The sequence below is a fragment of the Choristoneura fumiferana genome, chromosome 2 (genome assembly GCF_025370935.1).
Source record: "Choristoneura fumiferana chromosome 2, NRCan_CFum_1, whole genome shotgun sequence".
NCBI lineage: Eukaryota > Metazoa > Arthropoda > Insecta > Lepidoptera > Tortricidae > Choristoneura > Choristoneura fumiferana.
In genome coordinates this window covers 2,218,225-2,241,528 of record NC_133473.1, presented here as the reverse complement: position 1 = coordinate 2,241,528, position 23,304 = coordinate 2,218,225, and the positions used below count along the sequence as shown (strand labels likewise).

General features: G+C 37.4%; 2 protein-coding genes across 3 annotated transcripts; both read right to left on the bottom strand.

Moving 5' to 3' along the window:
• Positions 1–358: 358 nt before the first annotated feature.
• On the bottom strand, positions 359–1,731 carry LOC141445431 (uncharacterized). The gene has a single exon (XM_074111275.1). The coding sequence runs from the start codon at positions 1,678–1,680 to the stop codon at positions 439–441; it is 1,242 nt and encodes a 413-aa protein (XP_073967376.1). The 5' UTR covers positions 1,681–1,731; the 3' UTR covers positions 359–438.
• Positions 1,732–19,675: 17,944 nt separating this feature from the next.
• Positions 19,676–22,743, bottom strand: LOC141445429 (solute carrier family 22 member 3-like). Of its 2 annotated transcripts, none has more exons than XM_074111273.1 (3): positions 22,347–22,743; positions 21,037–21,444; positions 19,676–20,533 (listed from the first exon to the last, which is right to left on the bottom strand). In XM_074111273.1, exons 1-3 carry the CDS (start codon positions 22,712–22,714, stop codon positions 19,792–19,794), a joined length of 1,518 nt encoding a protein of 505 aa, XP_073967374.1. In that variant the 5' UTR covers positions 22,715–22,743; the 3' UTR covers positions 19,676–19,791. The 2 variants fall into 2 exon arrangements, with proteins under 2 accessions (XP_073967374.1, XP_073967375.1); XM_074111274.1 differs by having other exon boundaries at positions 19,676–20,527.
• Between the last annotated feature and the right edge of the window lie 561 nt (positions 22,744–23,304).

Here is a 23,304-nt window from a genome sequence, read left to right as displayed (position 1 = left end):
AACACTGACTCACAATCAGCGCCTTCGACAATAGCACTCACCTCACCGAGACAATCCGTAAAGTCCACAAGATTATCGAGTTTGTCAGTTGGCATATACACACTTATCACCAAAATGTGTCGTTTATCGAGTACAATTTTGACGGCACATAGACGCGGGTTGTCACAATCAATTACTGTTACACAGCAAAAAACGCTTTTTTTCCATAGAATTGCCACTCCTCCATAAGGTCTTCCACGCAACATACCTACTGCGGTGTCGACTGCCGAGGTGCCCGCGGCATTAAAGTCTTCATCAATGCTGTTTAAATAAGTTACTTCTCCTGGCAGCAACCACGTTTCCTGCAGCGCAATCAAGTCAAAAGATCTGCACAGCTCCCTAATATCCTCAAGAGATCGTTTCACATTCTTACAATTGAAAGTTACAAGCCTATATGTTTTATCCATTTGATTGTTTATATTGACCGTTGACAGATGTTTTTCTGTTCGAAACAGCATACTTAAAATTAATAAATCTTCTAAAAATTATGTCCTTCGGCCATAGTTTCTCATCCAAAAACAACGACACTTTATGATCACTTACGAAAAACTTGAAAGCATTGTAATCCTTTCGTCTCATGCTATCAATTTTCTCGAGTGAGATAATTTCCTTCGTTTTACTTTGAATATAAGTAACAATATCTGACTCTAGTGTATTTTTATGAACCTTTGTAATAAGAATGGGGGTTTTTCCTTCAGCCGCTTTAAATTTTCCCGTGGTATCAAAAGCCGTTCCTTTTTTACCCATGTATCTATAGTTGTTTTTCTTCCGTTTAGATTGAACTTGCCAACCGTCATCATTATTATTCTTCGTTTGAGGGTAGTCATCCGTCAACACCGGGTCGTGTAGATCGCGCATTGGGTCACCATTCAGCTGTTCATTTAGATCGGGCATTGACCGTTCAGTATGAGTCATCACGAATGGGGAGTTAGTATATTTTACATTATCGTTCTTACATTTCGCCCCAACAACTTTTTTGCCACACTGCTGCTGCTGCTTAGGTGCGTTAACTTTAGGTGAATCTTTCCTATCTGCTGAGTAAGATTCATCCAACTTATTTTCTGGTGAGTTTCGAAAGGGTGACATCGATAACTGGGGCGAAAGTCCGATGGGTCCACTATCGTGCATCCAGGCCCCCCGCTTAGAGTTTATGTTTCGTAAGGGGGTATGTGGTATAGACGAAAACTTCAAATTGTTTATTTCAATACGAAGGTCTTCTACTTGACTACCTTTTGCGTAAGATGTTTTAATTACTTCTATTTCACTGCGCAACTTTGCCATATCCTTTAGCAGTTTAGTGCAGTCAAGGTGATCAAAATCAATGGGCGGTAATTTTTCAAGTTGTCGTGCGACAAACACCGGTAAGGTATCCATGTCAGCCCATCGCAGCACTCTTAATATATCATCTATATCCCGCTTCACTTTACCAGTTCCTTTTCGTAAAACGTTACGTTGATCCGTCGAGAGCGCCTCGAACAACAACGACTTCGATTTCTTTATTTCTTCACTAGAAAAAGCCGACGTGCACACGTTCACCAGCAAATTGTCATCAGCTACTGAAAGTTTATTCTGTATATATGACAGCATTTCGTCAATAACGATATTGCACGTCTTACATTTTAGTACGTTCGAATGAGTCATTTTAACGACACTGCACTGCGCACGATTTCACACGCCCGTCGCTTATCGATGCGCGAGCGGAATGTCTTATAGTTTCGACTTTCCTATACTGACCGATCCAAATATTACATCATACATATATTTTATTCAAATCCATTAAGTGCTTAAGCGACTGGTGAAGTAACAAACATTCAGACTTTCACATTTATAATATAAGTAAAATTAAATTAAAACCACACATTTAAATGTATTAATTATATTTGCAGCACTGTGACCAAAACAGCGCTCAAGGATTTCTTTTACCTCGCAAATGTTAGTGGAGAGGATATAACCGAACGACTTCCACTGGTACATGTCAATAGCGCCCACGAGCTACGATGAATGGACATGGAGAAATGGTTTTACAAGATCAGAAGTTTATAGAAGACAAACATTACTCAATAACTGACTGACTGACAGACAACACACAACCTGGATTACGGAAATTAGAGATTAGACGCAGAAAATTTGCCTGAGAATCGTGAAACTCGATTAAAAACGGATTTTTTGGTATTTGGCTCCACAACTTTTAATTTCTTCATGAGAAGATAAAGAATGTTAACAACTTTTTGTTTGAAAATCAAAAAGTTTATTCTATAAGTAGAAGGCAAAAGGCTCTTTTACATGAGTACACTTTTGATATTACCAGTTCTTTCAGAAAGACCATCATTTACAAGAAGTAGGATTATGCAGTACATGTACTAAGCACTAAAACAATTGAATAATTTTGATACTGTACTAGAATGAAATATTCCTATCTCCTTTTTGTTCTCAGTACATAAAGTACAATATCACGAGAGAGCAATCGAACCGATAGCAATCGAACGAGAGAGAGAGAACAATCGAACGAATAGTTAATACTCGTAGTAGAACCGCCGAGCGCCAACCAAATCAAACTGAACGGTGTAGACTTTGTGAACGATTCAAATGTATTAATGTAAGTGAGAATGAGATAGCAAAAAGACACGGAACGGCTATTGGAACGAGATGGAACCATACATAGACTCGATTACGTACTAGTGTACCACTTGAACTAAAAGATCGAACTCGTACATTTGCACGACTGTACTTCCTAGTTGGGAGCCATTCGTTTAGTAAACGAGCATGCACAACCCAATAAAGTGCCGCAAGAAACATTTCATATTATCTTGTTTTCAAACTATATTTTGGTAGTTATTTCGCATTCCGAATTTCATTATGAAAACATTCAAAACATCTCATCTCTAGCTGTACTGTTAGTTACCTTTGTCTCTTTAGTCACTTTTAGCTGAGAGATTAAATTTAAATTTGAACCAAGTGACTGCGAGCAGGTCAAAAGACAAACGAGTAAATTACACGACGTTCCGTGCACGCCGGTAATGGCTGCATGCGACGGGTTGACTCCGGTATCTCTTGATACGATTGTCATCACCAGTTGCATGTTATGTGTGATGTAATTTTAGGACGTAAAACAGTTAGAATCTTGGCCATGATAATATGCTATGTTTTTTATTTCTTTTCGCAGTTATTGTGGATGTATCTGTATTTTGTTTCTAATTTAGAACATTCATCATCATCATCGTCATTATCGTTTCTGTATCTGTTTTTTTTTCTAATTAAGAACATTAAAAAATTTTGGCGATAATAATATGCTAACTATGTTTTTTATTTCTTTTCGCAGTAATTGTGTATGTATATGTATTTTGTTTTTAATTTAGAACATTCATCATCATCATCGTCATTATCGTTTCTGTATCTGTTTTTTTTCTAATTAAGAACATTAAAAAATTTAATTATGGCCCAAAAGATTTTCAATGTGAACTTATTGAGCATGTCTAAATTCTCTTGTTTTAAGTTTTCTATTTTTTGTCTCAATTTATGGACTGATTTTAAAAATTATTTCTTTAGGGAAATAACAAGACGATGACTGATTAGTACGGTACGGTTGTTATGGACTAGTGGTGTGATCTATGGCCTCTCAAGCAGAGGACCGTGGTTCAAGCCCAGGCTCGCATTTATTGGCTTAATTAGTTACTAGCCAATGGCAAGCAACACCGTAAAGCCCAGTTTAGACTTGCCAGAAAAATCGTGCAAGCTGCGTTACATCGCAGCGCTCGATTGACCCCAACAAACTCGTTGGCTTTAGGCACTTGTCTCACCGCCAGCGAGGAAACGATTGGCTATCGACTATTTTCTCGCTCAAGAAACGAACAAAAGATATAAGATCCTGTGTGAGTGAAAGAGACACATATATTAATAGTTGATCGCTGGCTGTTCACACTGTCGGCGAGAACTCGCTCTTACATCTTTTGTCGCAGCGACAAGAGCTATAAAACTCGCTGAGCTATAGATACTCGCTCAGCGATGTCAGCTTGGCGGCCGCCCCGCACGAGCGAGTCGAGTGAAGCGAGTAATCGCCCGTCGCACGCGAACACTCGCTTACAGCCGCTTCTCTCTGCTCGCCCACTCGTTTCTAGTTACTCACTCTACTCGCTTCTCGCTCATCGTCGGCAGTGGGACAAGTGCCTTACCGCTTCGCATTATAATGCAACTGGCACGATTTTTCTTACAAGTCTAAACACGGCTTAACTTCAATAAAACCTCACGATACTAACGCCATCTAGCGATATTTCGCCGTTCTTTTAGCCCTCATTCAATGGTGTGTGTGAAGTTCCCAATCCACACTTGGCCCGCTTGGGAACAACAACACAAGCCCTCTCATTATGATGAGAGGAAAACCAGTGCCCACCAATGGGACGTGTATAGGTAAGGATATATGGGATGGAGTAGAAATAAGCAACCTGAGATATGTATGCATAGGAAAATATCGTGTCTAGATTCCTGTCCAGCGGTGGTGTAGGGGTTATAGCACGCAGCACGGATTGCTGAGGACCTGGGTTCGATTCCCAGCGCTGGTCTCTTTTTCTGGTTTTTCTGTGCATCCATGTCTCAGTTTGTATTTTCGATATGGTTTCACGGGATACCCGTAAAAGTAACAAATTTGGAGTTGAAAAAAAAATACAAAAAGACTCCAATAAACCAATCATAATGGAGTAGAACTGTTTCATGCTTCAATTGGATACCTTAAGTTTTCTAGGATGGTCCATTTATATTTTTTTCGGTAGTAGACTTATAATGCAGCCCACTTCCGTAGATTTGTGTAAAAATAAATTTAAATTTTATTTCGGCAAACCACACGTTCGTGCCTTGGAAGTTGGATTTCTAGTTGACAATTGTCAAATGTCGCTGTACGTACGTACGTGTGTATACGTGGGTGTATGTATGTGTCGTTGTACCGCCACGTTTGACAACTGACAGTTGCCAATATATATTTTTTAACCAAACAAACCAAAGCACATAACCTCACGTTTATTCAATTAATCTCACAAAACCTGTGGCTTGCCAAAATAAAGTTTCAATTTATTTTTACAAAAAGACGGCAAGCGAAATAAAATATAGATAAAAAATATAATATGGACCATCCCAGAAAACTTAAGGTACCCAATTGGCCCATAGTTTTTAGTATGAATTGAGCCATAATTTTTAGGTACCTAATTAACCCACTTAGTTCAGTACTAACTTAATTAAACACCAAAACTGCCCAAATTAAGCTGCTTACACACGAGACGTTATCGTCGGGCGCGCCGCTTGCAGTGCATAAATCACTTGCGGGCGTGATACTCGCCTTATATCTCGTGACGTAAGTACCTTAGCGGATAGTTTCTAGGGTTGAACGTCCGTTTTAGAGGTTAACCCTAAAACTTTTAGGGTAAGTAAGCCGGAAGTATCAAATTATGCTATGTGATAATGTATGTAATATAATAATTACATTATATACTTAGAGATAATAAATAATAATACCTATGTTACCGATTAACATCTTAATAACAACTTAATTCACTCAGAAACAACAAATATCGTTCTCTTTTAGGTTTAGTTATTAGTTAACTTCATTTTAGTTCAGTTAAGTATATAATTCTTCGATTTCCTCTGTAATTTTGTTTCGAATAATTTGTATAAATGTGGATACACTAACCTAACGGTGGCATCTTTATTGGTTAATGTTAGGTATACGTTTGTAAGATCTAAGTTAAATTGTACCGTTTGTGCCCCAATAAACATTAAAACATCGTTACATTCATATTTCCTCAGAGATTTCGAGGTATAAAGATATAACATTATAAAACTAATTCAAAGATTAACTTTAGGCTGTGTTTCCATCAAAGATGTGCGAAGGTGCGTGGCGAGAAAATTTGTTTGTCATGAACAGAGATCGGACAAATGTGCGTCTCGCAATAATATGTACATGACTCCAAAGATTAATTAATTGATTTCTTACCTGTAATTTAATTTGTATACTTCAAGCAAGATAGTAATAAATTAATTAAACACAGACTTCGTATTGTGTAGAGTTATTAAAGTAGGTAAATAACAAGTATTAAAAAAAATATGGTATGTTTATTCCTTTTCACATTTACCTTAATAAATCTATACAATAAGAAGTCTGAGTTTGATTTATTTACTACTGTCTTGCGAAGCATACAAATTAAATTACAAATAAGAAATCAGTACGGAATATTACGCAAAACTCTACGCAGGGGGCGACACTAAAGTAGCACAAACCGTAAACGAACCGCCATGACAACGTCAGTTCTCTTTATAGTATGTCGCCATGACGGACCTTGACATATTTATTAGTAACTAAATAACATGATATTTACAGCGATAGTAACAATAGTGCTATTTTTCCAAAAGAAATATTGAAATTATATGATACTAACGCGTCCTACGGACATTTAAAAGACATTTAAGACATTCAAAAAACTGTTTACGGTTTATGCTAGAGCTGCATTTTGATAGCAGAACATTGCAGTAATATTTCTTATTAATAGGATTATTGGAGTCATGTCCACATTATTGCGAGTAATGACGCACATTTGTCCGATCTCTGGTCATAAACCAATAGAAATGCTTCATTTACAAATCCTCGCTCCGCTCAGCTGTGCTGTGTGAGGATCTAGGTAAATGAAGCATTTCTATTGATTCATGACAAACGCATTCCTCGCAACGTCCTCGTGGCAACGCAGCCTAACGATCCCTCTACACTGAACTTTGATCAACTATTAAAAAGTGGTGAATCATTTAAACTAAATCACACAAAATAACACCATATTACTCAGATAATAAAGTTTGAATTATGTACAGCGGAAACGGTTGTCGGAATTTCTACGGAGTGTTTAATCTGAGATAGACTTTATCGTTTTGTTACTGGGGATTAGATTTGAAGGCGCTTTGCGGAGTTTCTGTTCACAAAGCGAATGCTAAATGTCCCAAGATGCTTTACCTTTAAGCTTGTGTTAGGCTGATTCTCTAAGGGCCTAAGGATACGCTTCCGCTGAGATGGAGACAGCCGATGTACAAAATCGACCAAATGCATAACCAATAAGTTTTTTATAAAAAAACATTTAAAATACAAGCTCTGTGTGCTGACTGTACTTGTATTGTCACCCAAACTATATTTGCATACCAAATTTCAAGTCGATGCTATTAGCCGTTGAAGAGTTCCGTCCTGTGGAGACGATCCTGGCCGGACTACCAGGATGTCACTACCAGATTATTGTATTGTCACGCAATTTACACGAGTATACCAAATTTCAAGTCAATCAAACTGGAAGTTGGTCGAATTTAACTTGCAAGATTTGATTACAGACAGACAGACAACGGGACAGGTGAAACTAAATAAAAGCTTGTAAAAAAAGCGCAGGCGAGAAATAAAATTCAACTATTTTTTTGAGTTTTAACTTTCAGTTCTAGTTATGGTCTACAGTCTATATTATATTATAACTTATATAAATAATTGACTTATATATTTTAACTTTGCGATCATCTGAATTGGACGTTCACGTATATTTTTTTAGATTTTTCAGCAAACACACCCCAGCGCTGATTTTCAGCATTTACTAGATTTTAATCCCTACTTCGCTCGCGTTAATCATAAGCTGCGAATTATATTATTTCCCACTAATTACACCGCGGATTTCACTCTGTGTCTTCAGCCCCTCGCATCCATCCGCCGCCAGGGACCCTCTTACTTAAGGTAGTCCGTCCACCGTGCCTCAGGACGCCCTACATTTTCCGGTCCGTGGTCTCCATTCGAGGACTCGTCTGCTCCACCGTTCATCGGTCCTGCGACAGACGTGGCCAGCTCAGCGCCACTTCAGCGAACTAACTGAGCAACGTCGGTGACTTTCGTTCCTTATCGGATAATGTGATTTCGGTTTTTTTTTTATTCTGCTGGATGGCAAACGAGCAAGTGGGTTTCCTGGTGGTAAGAGATCACCACCGCCCATAAACATCTGCAACACCAGGGGTATTGCAGATGCGTTGTCAACCTAGAGGCCTAAGATGGGATACCTCAAGTGCCAGTAATTTCACCGGCGATCTTACTCTCCACGCCGAAACACAACAGTGCAAGCACTGCTGCTTCACAGCAGGATTAGCAGGCAAGATGGTGGTAGCAATCCGGGCGGACCTTGCACAAGGTCCTTCCACCTGCAAAAGATTTTATCCTTCAAAAAAACCTACCTATGTAATTAATTGCACGCACCTAATTGCATGTGTTTAATCCGACTATTGAGCTTTCGAGATTTTATCCTTTTATCCCTATCCCGTGGGAATATCGAGATAAAAAGTATCCTGTGTGTTATTCCAGACGTCCTGCTATCTACATATAAAATTTCATCAAAATCTGTCCTGCCGTTTTAGCGTGAAGGAGTAACAAACGTACACACGTACTTACAAACATTCGCATTTATAATATTATAGGTAGTAGGATTACCTGTTGCCAACTACTTCGTCTGCAAACAATTGTAGAGTGTTCTTGTCAGGATCTCAAACTATCTCCACACCAAATTGCATCAAGAACGTAACGTGATTGCTCAACTATAGGTTAGGTTAGGTTAGTATTTTGTCAAGGCGCGAAGCGTCTTAACTAGGCGGAAAAGAGGCTCCGTCGACTTTGCCTCAAAGTCGTTAAATCCATATGAATTGCTTCCAGACATAAAATTGGTGGTAATAATATTCGGATATTTTATTCCTATAATACAATCGACAAAACAATGTTATGTGTAATATCTTTAACCTGGTTAGGTTTGTTAGTTACCTTAATGTCCCTCAGATTAAAAATAGAAGCCCCGCGAAGCGGTACTTCGTCGACTTTGTCCCAGTCATGTCCCCGCTTTATAAAAACCGCCATCTTGCTCGCTAATCCTGCCGTGAAGCAGCAGTGCTTGCACTGTTGTGTTTCGGCGTGGAGAGTAAGACAGCCGGTGAAATTACTGGCACTTGAGGTATCCCATCTTAGGCCTCTAGGTTGGCAACGCCTCTGCAATACCCCTGTGGTTGCAGATTTATGAGCAGTGGTAATTTCTTACTTTAAAATCTAGACAGATTAGGGATAGACATCTGTTTCCTTTTCACTCTTAAACCGCTGAACTAATTTAGATGACATTTGGCACGGGAATAGTTCAAAACTCTGTGGAGTGGTGGAATAAACGAGTTGACTGGAGACCGCGTGTCGGTAAGCGTAGTAGTGTAGAACGTCCGGCCAGGTGGAGTGCGAAAAGCTACTGGTAGACGCTGGATGCGTCGAGCCGAGCACAGGACGCTCATAAGGGAGGCCAATGTCCAGCAGTGAAATGCTATAGGCTGAAAATGATGATGAATTCTTTTTTTTACCTGCCTGATTGATTTAGTAATCAATCGAGCGCCGCAAAATAATGCAACTTGCACGAATCTGTTTGCAAGTCTACTGACTTAAAAAAAAAACCGGCCAAGAGCGTGTCGGACACGCCCGACATAGGGTTCCGTAGCCATTACGAAAAATTAAGTAATATTTTTCTAAGGATTTCGTATTTTATTCGGAATCTTCCATAGTTTAGGTATATTTCATATGCTATTTACTCTTAAACTACTAATAATTCTCAAGCAAACTAAACCGTTATCCTGAATTTTTTCAAATTATTCCACCCACCCGTTTAGATTTTGGAGTGGGGCGCATTTTTTTTATTTTTTATTGTACCATTTTGTCGGCATAGTTTACATATATATCCCTGCAAAATAACAGCTTTCTAGCATTGATAGACCCTGAGCAAAGCCGCGGACGGACGGACAGACCGACAGACAGACAGACATGGCGAAACTATAAGGGTTCCGTTTTTGCCATTTTCAGAACCAAAAATGCAAAGTCAAACCTAAGTTTACCGGGTTAACCTAATAAACGTATCCCAGGCGTGCTAGGATAACTTCGAGTTTCGGCGCCAATAGGATAAATAAGAGAAGGACGACCGGCAGCTCCCGTAAATGGGTAGAATAACTACTTGAGAGTTGCATCCGGTGTGAACTGGAATACTTGAAAGCTTTCGAACTATATTGTTAATAAGGTGCTTCCTTGTCATTTTCTGCCGGATGCAGAGCAGCTTTGTGCTAGGTTCTGTTCACGGCCTTGTATTGTAGGAATTACTTATACGGGTGTTTCCTGTTACGGGAATAATAATTGAAATATTTATCTAATAAATAAAAGGCTTTCGCAATGAAGGGACAAAATATGCCCTCAATAGTGGGCTGTTTTTTTCTACAGTGCCAAGTTTGGAGATTCTTGTTGGTTCCGCAGAAAAAATATCCTAATTCGTTAATTTGTTTTTTTTTTGTAAAACTATAGAAAAAGGAAACCATTTTTTTTCATTTTGTTAAGCTTGATCAAATTTGAGAAAATGGAATCTCTACCACACACATACACAAACATCACGCCTGTATTCCCAAATGGGGTAGGCAGAGCACACGAAACATTACCGCTTCGGAGCCATTTTTGGCAATTTTAGGTTTAAAGTTTGACAAAAACGGTATAATAGTTACAGGTTGCTAGCCTATAATAATAATAATAATAATCTTTATTTATCTTTCATAATAATTTGGTTTCCTTCCGATTTTATCCTTCAAATCAAATCAAATTTTAAAAGACGTATATTACGGGACCCTAAACAATATTTTTCATTTAAACTTAGTAACAAGAGTAACAAAGTCATCTCCTGTGTAGAAAATATATTTTCTATTTCCTTTTCACTAGATAACAGGATGCTTTGAGATAAACACGATGTGTTTACTGTACGATGTCGGGAAGGCATACCATTTTATTCTACTTTATATATCGCACCTTTTTGGTGGTCGTTCTCTACCGCGGATGATAGCAGGGGGTCTCCGCTCCATCCAGGACTCTCCGCGCCTAACGAACTTTGGTCCATTCTAGCAATATATGTCCTGCCCATCCCCACTTTCTGCGACAGACGATATCCGGCAGCAAGCTGGCGTAAACTGGATGAGAGTGGCAGTGGATAAGCAAGACTGGAAAAGTAGAGAGGAGGCCTATATCCGAAGACGGGCGTTTATATAAGGGCTGCAATATATAGATAAACTCGTATTGCACACCTACATCTAAAGCGGTAGGTATCAACTCAAAATAATACACCATTTTAATTGAGACTACATTTAATTTCTGAAAGGCCTTTAAACGCTGTGTTATTGAATTGATGGCCTTCCAATCTAAATGTGCGATATAATAAACGCGAAACTGTGTGTGTGAGCCTGCAAGCGTACGTGCATGCATGCGTGCGTGCATGTGTGCTTGCATGAAATACCCGCAGTTAAAATAACTCTCTTCTTCTAAGTCATTACACTTGATGGAGTAGACGTGGCCGGCGTTTGAAGATTTGCGAAACTTCGCGACGATCGAACGTCCTTGAAAAAATAGTGTGATGGGTTTTCGTATTCTACATAGTAGAACTTGAGTTCGGAGTTCCTAGTTGACAATAGAGACCGCTGCTGCTCCCCTTATTTATTAATTAATTACTCTATCGTTAGAACCTTGGTCGCCATTTACGACACCCATGGGAAGAGATGGGGCCGTTCCCGGAATAGAAAAAATAAGAGAAAATGTAAATAATTCACAGTTTGTTCCATCATGATTGTCGCCGGAAATCATCACACATACATTCATACAATTTTTGAAATCTTGGCTATAGTTTCAATTTGAAAAAAAAAAATAACTTCCGAAACGATAGCATAGTTAGAACTAGGTATATGACAATGGCTTATCTTACCACCTAGCGCAGAATGGCGGAAAGATAATTGACAGCTGTCTTTAAAAAAAAATGTATCATCTGTAAAGATTGTCTCGATTCGCGCTGTCATCGTTCATCCACCATTACCCTCATATTCCGTTTTATGATTTTTTTAACGTTACAACGCAAAACCTACTAGAACACTGGCAAAATTGTCCTCGAATGGACAGAGCTACGTTTTTCTAAAAAAAAGATGTCTCCGAAACATCGCATAGTAAAATTAACTCCCAGCCACCTCAGTGACCTCAGTGTTGTAGCGGGTATAGCACGCCGTGTACGGATTACGTAGACCTGGTTCGATTCCCAGTGATGGTCTTATTTTTCTGTTTCTGTGCATCTATATTTCAGTTGTATTTTCAATTTCGGTTTTACGGGATGACCGTAAAAGTAAAAATTTGGAATTGAAATAAAAAATACAATAAAGATTCCAAAAAACCAATCTTAAATATTACTCTATTATATGTGTCTAACTACCGAATGCTTCTCGATCTGTCAAATCAAAAGTGACGCAACTAAACTGTTTTATTGCCAATATGCGAAAGTGGCATCTTGTTTTTTTTTTCTATTCCGTAGTAAACTGCAAATTATGTAAACGCTAATTAGTTAATAGGAGATGAAATGTGAAACAAACAATTATCGGTGTTCTATTCTAAGTCTATTGTATGACAGTTACAATTATGCTGGGCACACGCGACTGCATTTAATCTCAGCCCACAACTAAACCGTAATATCAGTATGATGAGCCGCCCAACAATGGGCTCTCAATCTCTGGCGGGTATTAAGTTTCCGCAGATATGACAATGAAATGTTAGTAGCACTGCTTTGTGGCGGGAGGAGCGGTAGCGGATCGGGTCGGTAAGGCGGATGTCATTTTTGTATTAATAATAATAAATCCATTTATTTGGGGCAGCAAAGGCAGCATGGCCTAACATGCATATAATTTTAATAATAAAAAAACAAAATATTATACCTGTGTTTTTTGTACTGCTTACTACGAATGTGTGTGTTGGTGTTCAATAGAGAGTTATGTATTGTATCCATACTAATATTATAAACGCGAAAGTGTGTGTGTTTTGTATGTTAGTCCTTCTTTCACGTCGAAACGGAGCGACGGATCGACGTAATTTTTAGCATAGAGATAGTTATGGACCAGAAAAAAGACATAGGCTACTTATATATTCCGAAAAAATGCACAGTGGGCAGGCAAAAGCTAGTTGTTTAAAAATGGCGAAATGTGACCCCGTTGCGGCACCGTCTCTTGTGTTTTTAGTTCATACGAGTACCTATGTGTAATTTTTATATTTAGAATAATTTAGGTTAAGGCTTTTTCAGTTCTTGACGTATCTACTTTTTTCTGTTGTTCGTCAATCATTCGAAAGGTACCTAATTATCCCTGAGATAAATTTGCTTAGTACATTCTTTTCTCATTGTAATCTGTGTTTAGTAGTTATTAGCTGTACTTACAATAGGTACATGAATTTTCCGCTCATCGCTCCGCTTATCGCCCCTCTCCCTACCAATGCAACAGCCGAGCTCTATGGTGCGGTCGGAAATCGTTCCTCATGGAGGTTGATCGTGCGACGCGTGATTGCGATCGAGACTGTTTGTACAGCGATTGTGTGGGATTATTAAACGTCATTGTTAACACAGCTGTTTAGTCTGCATGTTAGTTGTCCTTACATTATGTACTTATTAAAGGTACGTACTACACATTATTAACTAGCGCGGCTTAATAATATAAATCATAATCAACGTTTAGCTAACAACGAATTGCAAAGTAACTGTTGATTAGCATAAATAAATTACGTAACACTTATTTACAACTTCTGTAAAAAATATATAAATAGAATAATGTCATTTTGTATAATGTCCGAAATGCATAGTAACATTTTATATAACGATCATAAATCGATCTTTGTCTCATTCGGTTTCTTTTCGTTGATATATAAATAAATAAAAATAAAATAAAATATCACGAGACAATTCACACCAATTACCTAGTCCCAAAGTAAGCTTAGCAAAGCTTGTGTTATGGGTACCTACTAAGCAACGGATATAATATAATTATATAGATATAGATACATACTTAAATACATATTAAACACCTAAGACCCGAGAACAAACATTCGTATTCGTATATATAAAATGTAACTTATACGTTTAAAATATAATAATGTTTGTTTATTATGCGATACATGCACCTAAGTCAACCGTTCATATTTTCCTAGTTGAAATGTTATCTGCATAGATGGAAAATTATGCGTTTCGTTAATATGCAAAAAATAAAATTAGCACAACTCTTTTTATGCAAATGATTTACACACCTAATTTCCACAATTTCCAATTTGCTACTGGAATCTTGCAACGGCGACAAAGCATCGGACGTAAGCTACTATGACACAAAGTCACAGTTTGGTCTTATTTGAGTGAAAACAACCTATTAAAATAAACCCGTCGACAGTTTTAATGCAAAGGGTTCAACAAAGCGTGAATGAATGGGAACAGCATAAGCCTGCAACTGACGTTTACGTCATTCCATTCAAACTATAGATAAGGCATTGCCAGGGAAAAAATATCTTTCTGCGGTACATAACTTTCTTGAGTATAAAATATATAAGTGATTTTAATTTTATGAAGTTATCGTTCTTGTAGGTCAGAGAAGTATTTGAAGCTTCAAACTACAGAAAATATAGTTATAAAAGTCACATTTGAGAATTTAATTTCAAAGGCAATGTTGGAAATAAAAAGCTTCTTTTTTTTTCAAATACTGAGTAATATTATTCGTGTTTTAATTGTACAGAATTCAATGTAACGAGAGCTAAGAGCAGAAATGAGATGAACTACAAGTACATTGTCAGGAACTATTGTTTAGTAGTACCTGTAGGTAAAGGTGTTCCACACAAGTCTCCAGCCTTTTCGAAACTGATTTCCAACAACCAACACCTTTGGCTAGTTAACAACAAGGCATTCAACCATCTGCACAACGATAAACCATACCAAGTTTAGATTAGAAAAGTTCCATTAAACACAACCCCAAATTACGGTAACGACTCGAAACAAAATCCACAAATCGTGGCAAAAAGTGCTGAGCACCAACAATAACAAGTGTTAGGTCCCGGCCGAAACAATAAAACAGGCGTGACAGTTTAGTACTTAGCACGGGGCCAGGACGACAGCGGGCTAGGCTCTGGACAACATTCTTTGCGCACTACGAAATTCTAAAGTCGATGTTCGTATCGTACCGTCCCTCTCCTCTAGCATTAAATAATATATGAGTCAACGGACTGCAAGAAACGAAGTTCGGATTTTGCACTTCGTAGTATTATATTATGTAAATTAATGATTATAACCCTCATTGTAACGGAACAAGAAATGATAAATACATAATTTAAACCAATTCATATAATCTCTAGTATTGATATTATTATTTTATTATTTAAGATCCAAATAAACTTGATCGTCTAATAAAACTACAATCATATATTAATTGTAGATGATCCTAGTATGGTGTACATTACATAAATGTTGCCTGCATACTAATTTAGCATAACACGCATCGCATAAACTTTTTTTTGTATAATAATTACATAGCATAATATATACTTGGCATTAGTGTCATTTCGCATAAGACTCATTTCACATAATTTTGCATAACGAAAGACCCCACACAGTAATTAATTGCTAACAGAGAGGCAGTTTAGGTTAGGTTCGAAGTATGACCTCACAAAGAAACGAGCTGATACCAGCAAAGTACCTAATTTTTACTCACATCACACAAAAAGTGTTAGGCCAAAAAAATGCGATATGAGTTTTGATACTAACGAGTTTATACGGTATGCGTTGTTGCGATATGATAATTATGCCAAACGACACTATGCGATAGGAGATTATGCTAAAAATATAATAATAGTAATTTATTTCAAGTAACACGACTCATGAGAAAATACAAAAAATACACATCATAAAAACAAAATATATACCAAATAAGGTAGAACCTTCTACTGTACTATGGTGGGTAGAAATTTCAAAGAGAAAAATTTTGTTCAGTAGATCGCGTGTCTTTCGGCCCGACACTGAAGGTTGCGTAATGAAAAAAGTACGCCCGTTTGGGACGGCCACGTCCGCTCCGCCACTATTTCACACATCGTGGTCGCTACTTACATGGACTCTGGAAAGTCACGTCTCTTATATGGACGAGCAACATCCTACTAAGTAAATTCGTACAGTATTATAAATGCTAAAGTTCGCGAGTCTGATTTACAACATGTATAATGTAACCTTGTTGAGTTGATTGCCAGGTTCTGAGCAGAGATTTTTCCAAGCATTCGGTAGATATTTTGAAATTCATAAGTTCTGTTATAACTTAAACTGAATAACGATAATTTGACTTTGAGCTTTTATTTCTTTTCACACTAAAACGCATATGTGTCTTGGGAATAACACAAAAGGCGACTTTTTCTTCCGATATTCCCACGGGTTCGGCATAAAAATTTGAAATTTTAAGCGCTGGGTCTAATGAAATTTGGCATAGTTGTTTTAGTGCAACATCAATGAGGACCATAATATAATATCATATCATGGGCCACTTGACACCAATTGACCTAGCCCCAAATTATACAAAGCTTGTTTTTACTATGGATACTATTTAGGCAACAGATAAACAAATTTCCCCTGGTGTTGCAGATGTTTATGGACGGTGGTGATCTCTTACCATCAGAAGACCCTCTTGCTCGTTTGCCATCCAGTCGAATAAAAATAAATAAATAAACATACTTATATAGATAAATAACTACATACATACTTAAATACTTATTAAACATCCAAGACCCAAGAACAAACATTCGTATTATTCATACAAATATCTGCTCCGGCCGGGAATCCAACCCGGGACCTCAAGCTTCGTAGTCAGGTTCTCTAACGCCGTCGTCAGTCGTCAATAATTTTTGGGAATTTCGACAAAAATTTAATAAATCCCGAAATTTTATCAACTGCTGGTTTACTCATGCGAAGCCGTGGATAAGCATTAGTCTACTATATCGTACGTTTCCTACTATTCCTGTTAAAATTGCCTACAGAAGTAGTCAAGAAATCAAGACAGTTTTGTGAAATTCCTATGACATTGAGAAAGGGGACAATTCTACAAAGGCAGAACCACGGCAAACCAGTAGTATAAGCTAACCACAACGATAACAAGCATCCAACTTAAACACACAAAACAGACTTTACCGTCGAAGTTGAACTTTGATTGCGATCTTTAAGTTTCACTTCACAGTTTTAAAGTATACTGAAAGTTGAACTCTTGCTGGTTCGATGGAAACTAACATAAATATTGTTATTACGAGCGTTGACTTGCTAGCTTCCAAGTATTGAAGTTGGGTATTTGTAAAATACATGAGTATCTAAGAAACAAATAAAATAGTGTTATTGCCATACTTATACTTCGTTTTATCAGCATTAAAAAAAAGGTAAATAATCTTGACAGGTCTTTTTACTGGAAAAAGTTTTTTTAAAAAACAGTTACTATTACTTGTAATACCAAAAGCACGTAAATGATCATTATGCCTTTGCTAATTGTTACATATTTATTTTTCAAAAGTGTTTTTCAATTAAAAGCACATCAAGATCGCTTACCTTCTTTCTAATGCTAAAAAAACGAAGTATAGTGGTGGTTTAAGTTGCGTTTGAACCAAAGATGTGCGATGATGTGTTGCTAATGTGTTTTTCATGAACCGATAGGAACGTAACTAAGTCATTCATTAGGCTTAAGTATTGAACGATTTTTATCAAAGATGAAATGGCTTCAATAACAATAGAAGCAATGGTGTACTGCCTTTTCGGCGAAATATGTTTCGCCAAATTTCACATAGCAACCAACCTTTCGCCGAAGCTTCATTTGGCAAACCAATCCTTGGCATAACTTTGCTTCGCATTTTTCTTATTTCGCAACATTTTTATATTGCAAAATTTTACTTCATCACACTTTTATGTGGCAAACAATTATGTAGTAAATGATTGGCTAAGGCAAACAACAAATAGTCAAATAACATTTGGCCAATTCTTATACATAAGGTAGGTATATCAGTCATGATATATAATAAAATTAATAAATGTTAAATCATGAGGCGGTGAGCGAGCGAAGCGAGCGAGCAAGACGAGACTAGGCAGGAGCGACTTGGATAGGTTAGGTTCAGAAGGCTAAGGCGGGAGCGAAGCGTAGCGTAGCTTCCGCCTTAGCCTTCGATGTTAGGTTTTTTTTTGTAACAGAACGGAAAAAATCATTGGCTTGCTTGCTTGTTTGCTTGCTAAATTAAGGAATGCCAATCAACGCATTTGACGAAAACACAAATGACATCTTAAAAAAATCCCAGGTAATAATTTGCATAATAATTACTTATCAAATCATTAGTTGGGAAATGATATCAGTGCGAAATGTTGACTTGGGAAATGAAATTTCGCCTAAATAAAAGTATGGGATAAATAGTTTGGGAGTTAATAATTTGCTAAATAATTTTCGCCAAAACATTAGTAAGCCAGAAGCAATACATTGAGAACTGTTTCGAACATTGACCATTGAATTTCAAGCCTATTGTAAATTATATGGCATTAACGGTTCCTACCTTTTAATACTGCTATTATGAGTGGCAATAAATTTGCAACAGAACGCGCCATACAAGAACGTACTTTTACTAGATCTATTACAACAGTTTTTTTGTACATTTGCACGTAAATAGCGTCGTGACAAGGAAGTTTGTTTGCAATACCCCTGTGAGCTTTTTCTCTTGCATTACAGTCCAAGGACCGTTATTTTTAATCTGATGCACCACATGGTTTCTGTAATGGTATCTACTGGTTTCAGTTCAACCAATTTGGTTAAAGAAGTTATTGCTTTAAAGATTAGCAATAATACCTATTTATAGATCACCCTTACAACGCCACGATGAACGACCACTCGTCACGAGTATCCACCGCCAATTCTCACAATGTCATCAGTCCACCTACTGGGAGGACGGCCATTGTTTCGTCTTCCGCTTTGTGGTCGCCTCTCGAGGAGTTTACTCTCCCGTTATCTGTTGTGTACTAATTGTAGCTCATTAGTAATTATTTAAATCATTTTCGTTGCAGCCACTTCCATCCTCCATGTTTCGTTGACCTTAGAACTGCATCCGAATCCATTTGCATCGGCCACTCGGCATATTCGCCAGCCGTTTATAACACTACAGTTGCGCGAAATTGTAAATTATTGTGTGAAAATTTTAAAACTGCAACCCACCGGTTTAATGGATTGCACAGTCGGCAAACGCGACGCGATGTAATGGGATGATGCCGGTCAATCAGTTGATGATAATATAGTTGATTTAAAATTACTTGTAGAAAATAATAATAACGTGATACTTTATGTTACTAAGAAATTATTGGAACTCTTTTCGGATAATAGTGACAGGTTAACTATAATCAAACATTACTGTAGTGTAAGGTTGTGTTATGCTGTGTATATGGTTGAAGTCAAATACTTATAAAAGAGTAATGTGACTGAATGTCTTACTTACAAACAGACAATGCACAGCTGGAGCTAGAGACTTGAAATTTGGCAGACATGTGCCATGAGGATCAAAGATGTGCATTAAGATGGGACAAAGAGCTAGCCAATGTTCTGAATGTGTGAAAAATATGAAGGCTTTATCTATTCTGTGATTCGGTTTCTGTTTATGATGATGATCTCAAAGAGAGGTGTAACATGTTTTGAATTGTATTATTGCAAGAAACTTAAATATACATTATTTTCACTTTAAAGAAAAACCAAACTACATGAAAAAGAAAGATAGTACCTAATAAATAAATAATTTTATTTCAGTTTTAAACACAAAATGATACCTACAACGTAATTATTTTGTCAAAGTAGAGCAAAAGAATACAATTTGACTTTACATGTGCATGTGGCTCATTGTGATGTTTGTGGTCGTGGAGGTATGAACTTTGGTCCAGGATCTTCTTCTAAATGAACAACTTTTCGACTTAACGTATTAGAGTCTTCCAAAGTTGATGGTAATTCTGTGTTCTTTGTCTCAGGTAAAGGAAAAGTTACAATAGCACCTAGAATTGCTAAACTTGCAAATATACCACCAGCTACAATAGGGGAAAAGTCATTTACTTGAGGAGCAACGATTTGCCCGAACCTTGACAAGAAAGATAAGAAACCTAGCACAGAGTTGCGCACTGAAGTAGGAAACAGTTCAACGCCATACAAAAATACGGTAATGAAAGACATGAAGAAGAAACAGTTGCAGATACAAGCCACTATAACTCTGACCCAGGGAAAATTTTCTGGGAAACTAATTACAATAATCATGAACAGTCCTGATAGAAAATTGGTTGCTATAAGTAACGGTCTCCTTGCTAACCACTGGAGTAAAAATATGCTAGCTATTGTTCCTGGCAGAAGTAAAGCTCCAGATATTGCCACATTTAGGTGAATATTTCCACTCATTTTCCCTATAAACTGTGATACTCCGTAATAACCCATGCCACATACGAAATATATGATTGACATGCAACCAAGGTTCAAACATTGCTTCTTGTATTTGAAGATTTGATAGAACTTGATTCTGTGTTGTTTTTTATTCTTGATTTCTGCGAAATATGCTTCTATTTCAGCTCTAATCGTTTCACAGGAACCTCTATTGCTGAAACAAATGGAGTAGTTAATTTGTCATTAATCAACTAAAAATATATTATGCCTTGCTACTCCTGTTTGCTTTAATATTTTTGATGCTTCTAAAGCCCAGTTTTGACCTGAAAGAAAGATACTGGAAGTTGCAATACATTGCGAGGCTGTAAAGCTAAGATAAGATTGAAGTGGTCAAATTGAGTTCCACAGTGTACTTAAAGCAATTTGAACGATTTTTCTAGCCGGTTGCACGTATTGTAGTATGTACGCCAACATGACTAAAGTGGATAGCTAAGGATACTTCAAATTCATTTTGGACAAACCAAAACTTTACATACCTACTGTGTTGTTTTAATTTCATCTCTATGTATTTTGTAAAAGCTCACCGTGAAGAAATCTATGACATAATGAGAAAAATAGAAAGTCTGCAGATATTCCACTATCGTAAAAACCAGATCAGACCATTTAACGGTTGATCATGGTATAATAAATTAGTTTATAAATAACCGCAAAACTCACAAATTACAAAACTTCTCCATGACAACTATAGCTTCTTCGCAATGGTCATTATCCAACAGCCATTTTGGTGACTCCATGACCAGCCATCTTGCAGCCACGAATAAAAACATGGGTATCGAAATAGCTAATTGAAACTCATCACAGTTTCTCAGTAAATACGACATTCCAGCTAAAGTGATATGACCCAGGTTGATAGGAATGTGGAAGAGAGCAGTGACAGTCTCTCTATGGCGGACTCCGCAGTATTCTATACAGAGGACGTAGGCAGTAACGATGGCGCCACCAGCTCCCATGCCTTCGAAGAACCTCATGATGATGAAGGGCGTCATGGTTGGCATCACGCTGACGAGGCAGCCTGCTACAGCGAGGACTAGGCAGCATGTTGTGAACATGGAGAGGCGACCGTATCTAGAAAATGTTTGTTTCTTAGTCATTGTTTAAATATCATAGGATTATCAGTCCTTAATTTGTAAATGTCTACCACAGACACGGTTTATGGCTATCTATTTTATTTATAAGCTATGTCATTTAGCCCCTGTTTCACCATCATCATCATCATCATCCCAGCCTATATACGTCCCACTGCTGGGCACAGGCCTCCTCTCAGAACAAGAGGGCTTGGGCTATAGTTCCCACGCGGGCCCAGTGTGGATTGGGAACTTCACACGCACCAGGTTTGTACAGGTTTCCTCACGATGTTTTCCTTCACCGCAAAGCTCGTGGTAAATTTCAAATGTAATTCCGCACATGAATTTGGAAAAACTCAGAGGTGCGAGCCGGGGTTTGAACCCACAACCCTCTGTTTGAGAGGCGATAGGTAAAACCACTAGGCCACCACGGCTTTACCCTGTTTCACCATCCATTGATTAAATTTATTTAATGGATAAACGTGCTGCCGTCTCTGTTTGTATTGTTCGAATAGACGGAGACGGCATCACATTTATCCGTCAAATAAAATTATTCAATGGGTGATGAAACAGCGCCTTAGTGTCGTTCATAGAACATTGTAAGTTTTTCAATTCCTTTTTTACATTCTTAATTATTCGTAGTTCTATGAAATATGTCATATCATGCATAAATATCTCATACGATATCTAGGGCTGGTAGGACATATCAGATATTTTTACATGCTCCGCTGTGGCAGATATCGATGTAAGTGATAATAACGAATTTGAATGGTGACAAAAAAGTCCATTTACTTGTGCCGGTTACACACGTATGTATACATCTTGATCTACAGATAATAAGGGTAATTAACTGTCTTATTAGAGTTCCAATAAAAAAATCATTAAACGCAATCATCAAAGTACCTGTCAGATAAAAATCCAAATAATAATGAGCCCACCAACAAGCCGACGTATGACATGCTTTCAGAGAAACTTATTATCCAGGACTTTTCACAGTATATTCCAAATTTTGTCTGCACAGTTTCGGAAAACACAGTCCGGTCCCAAGAGGGTTCATCACATGGGCAAGTATTTGACTCATTAGTGCTTGTAACATTAGAATTACAATAGTATTTCATCGGTGGAGATAGGAATATTAGGTTTAAAATATGCCAAAGGCCTGGCAACTTGCTTGCGAAAATGATGAAGAATAAGAAGTAATGGTACCGGGTTACTACATTGAACTGTTTCTCGATTGGATTTTTTAGTTTTGGATGTTTGATTTTAGTCATTTTTGATGCAGGTGACGTGTTTTGTTTGATCGCGTTGGCTTTGCATATTTCGTTTTATAATGAAGCATACGCTGTTACGTTTTGTAATTTTTTTTAATTTCAAATTAATTGCACGTTTTGAGAAAAACTTTGAGAAAAACAAAAAACGCAATACTTTGTCTATATATTCATCCCATTACACAATAGCAATTTAAATAAATAAAAAGTTATCTTCACCCATACAAAACCAGGACAAGCAGCTAGTTAAAAAAGAAAGGGTGTTCTTAAATAAAATAAAAATTGTCGCCATTTTTGTGATTAAATTAATAATGGCAATTTAATATTCGTAAATGTAAAAAAAATCTTCGAATTGTTATTGAACACAGTTACCCAGTTAATATAATAAAGCTCAAAAATATAATTCTTATTGTTCGGTATTGTTTGTAAACTTATCTGTTCATGTCACCTACCCTCGAATCCTTCATACTCCCTATCCTTGGAAAACGCAGGTAGGCATAAAAAGGCCTACAACGTCAAGAACTGTCACTCTGTCAGTTCAGCCAACGACAGGGTTCGAGTCGGTCGATGTCGAGAGCGTTTCTCCATCCCGC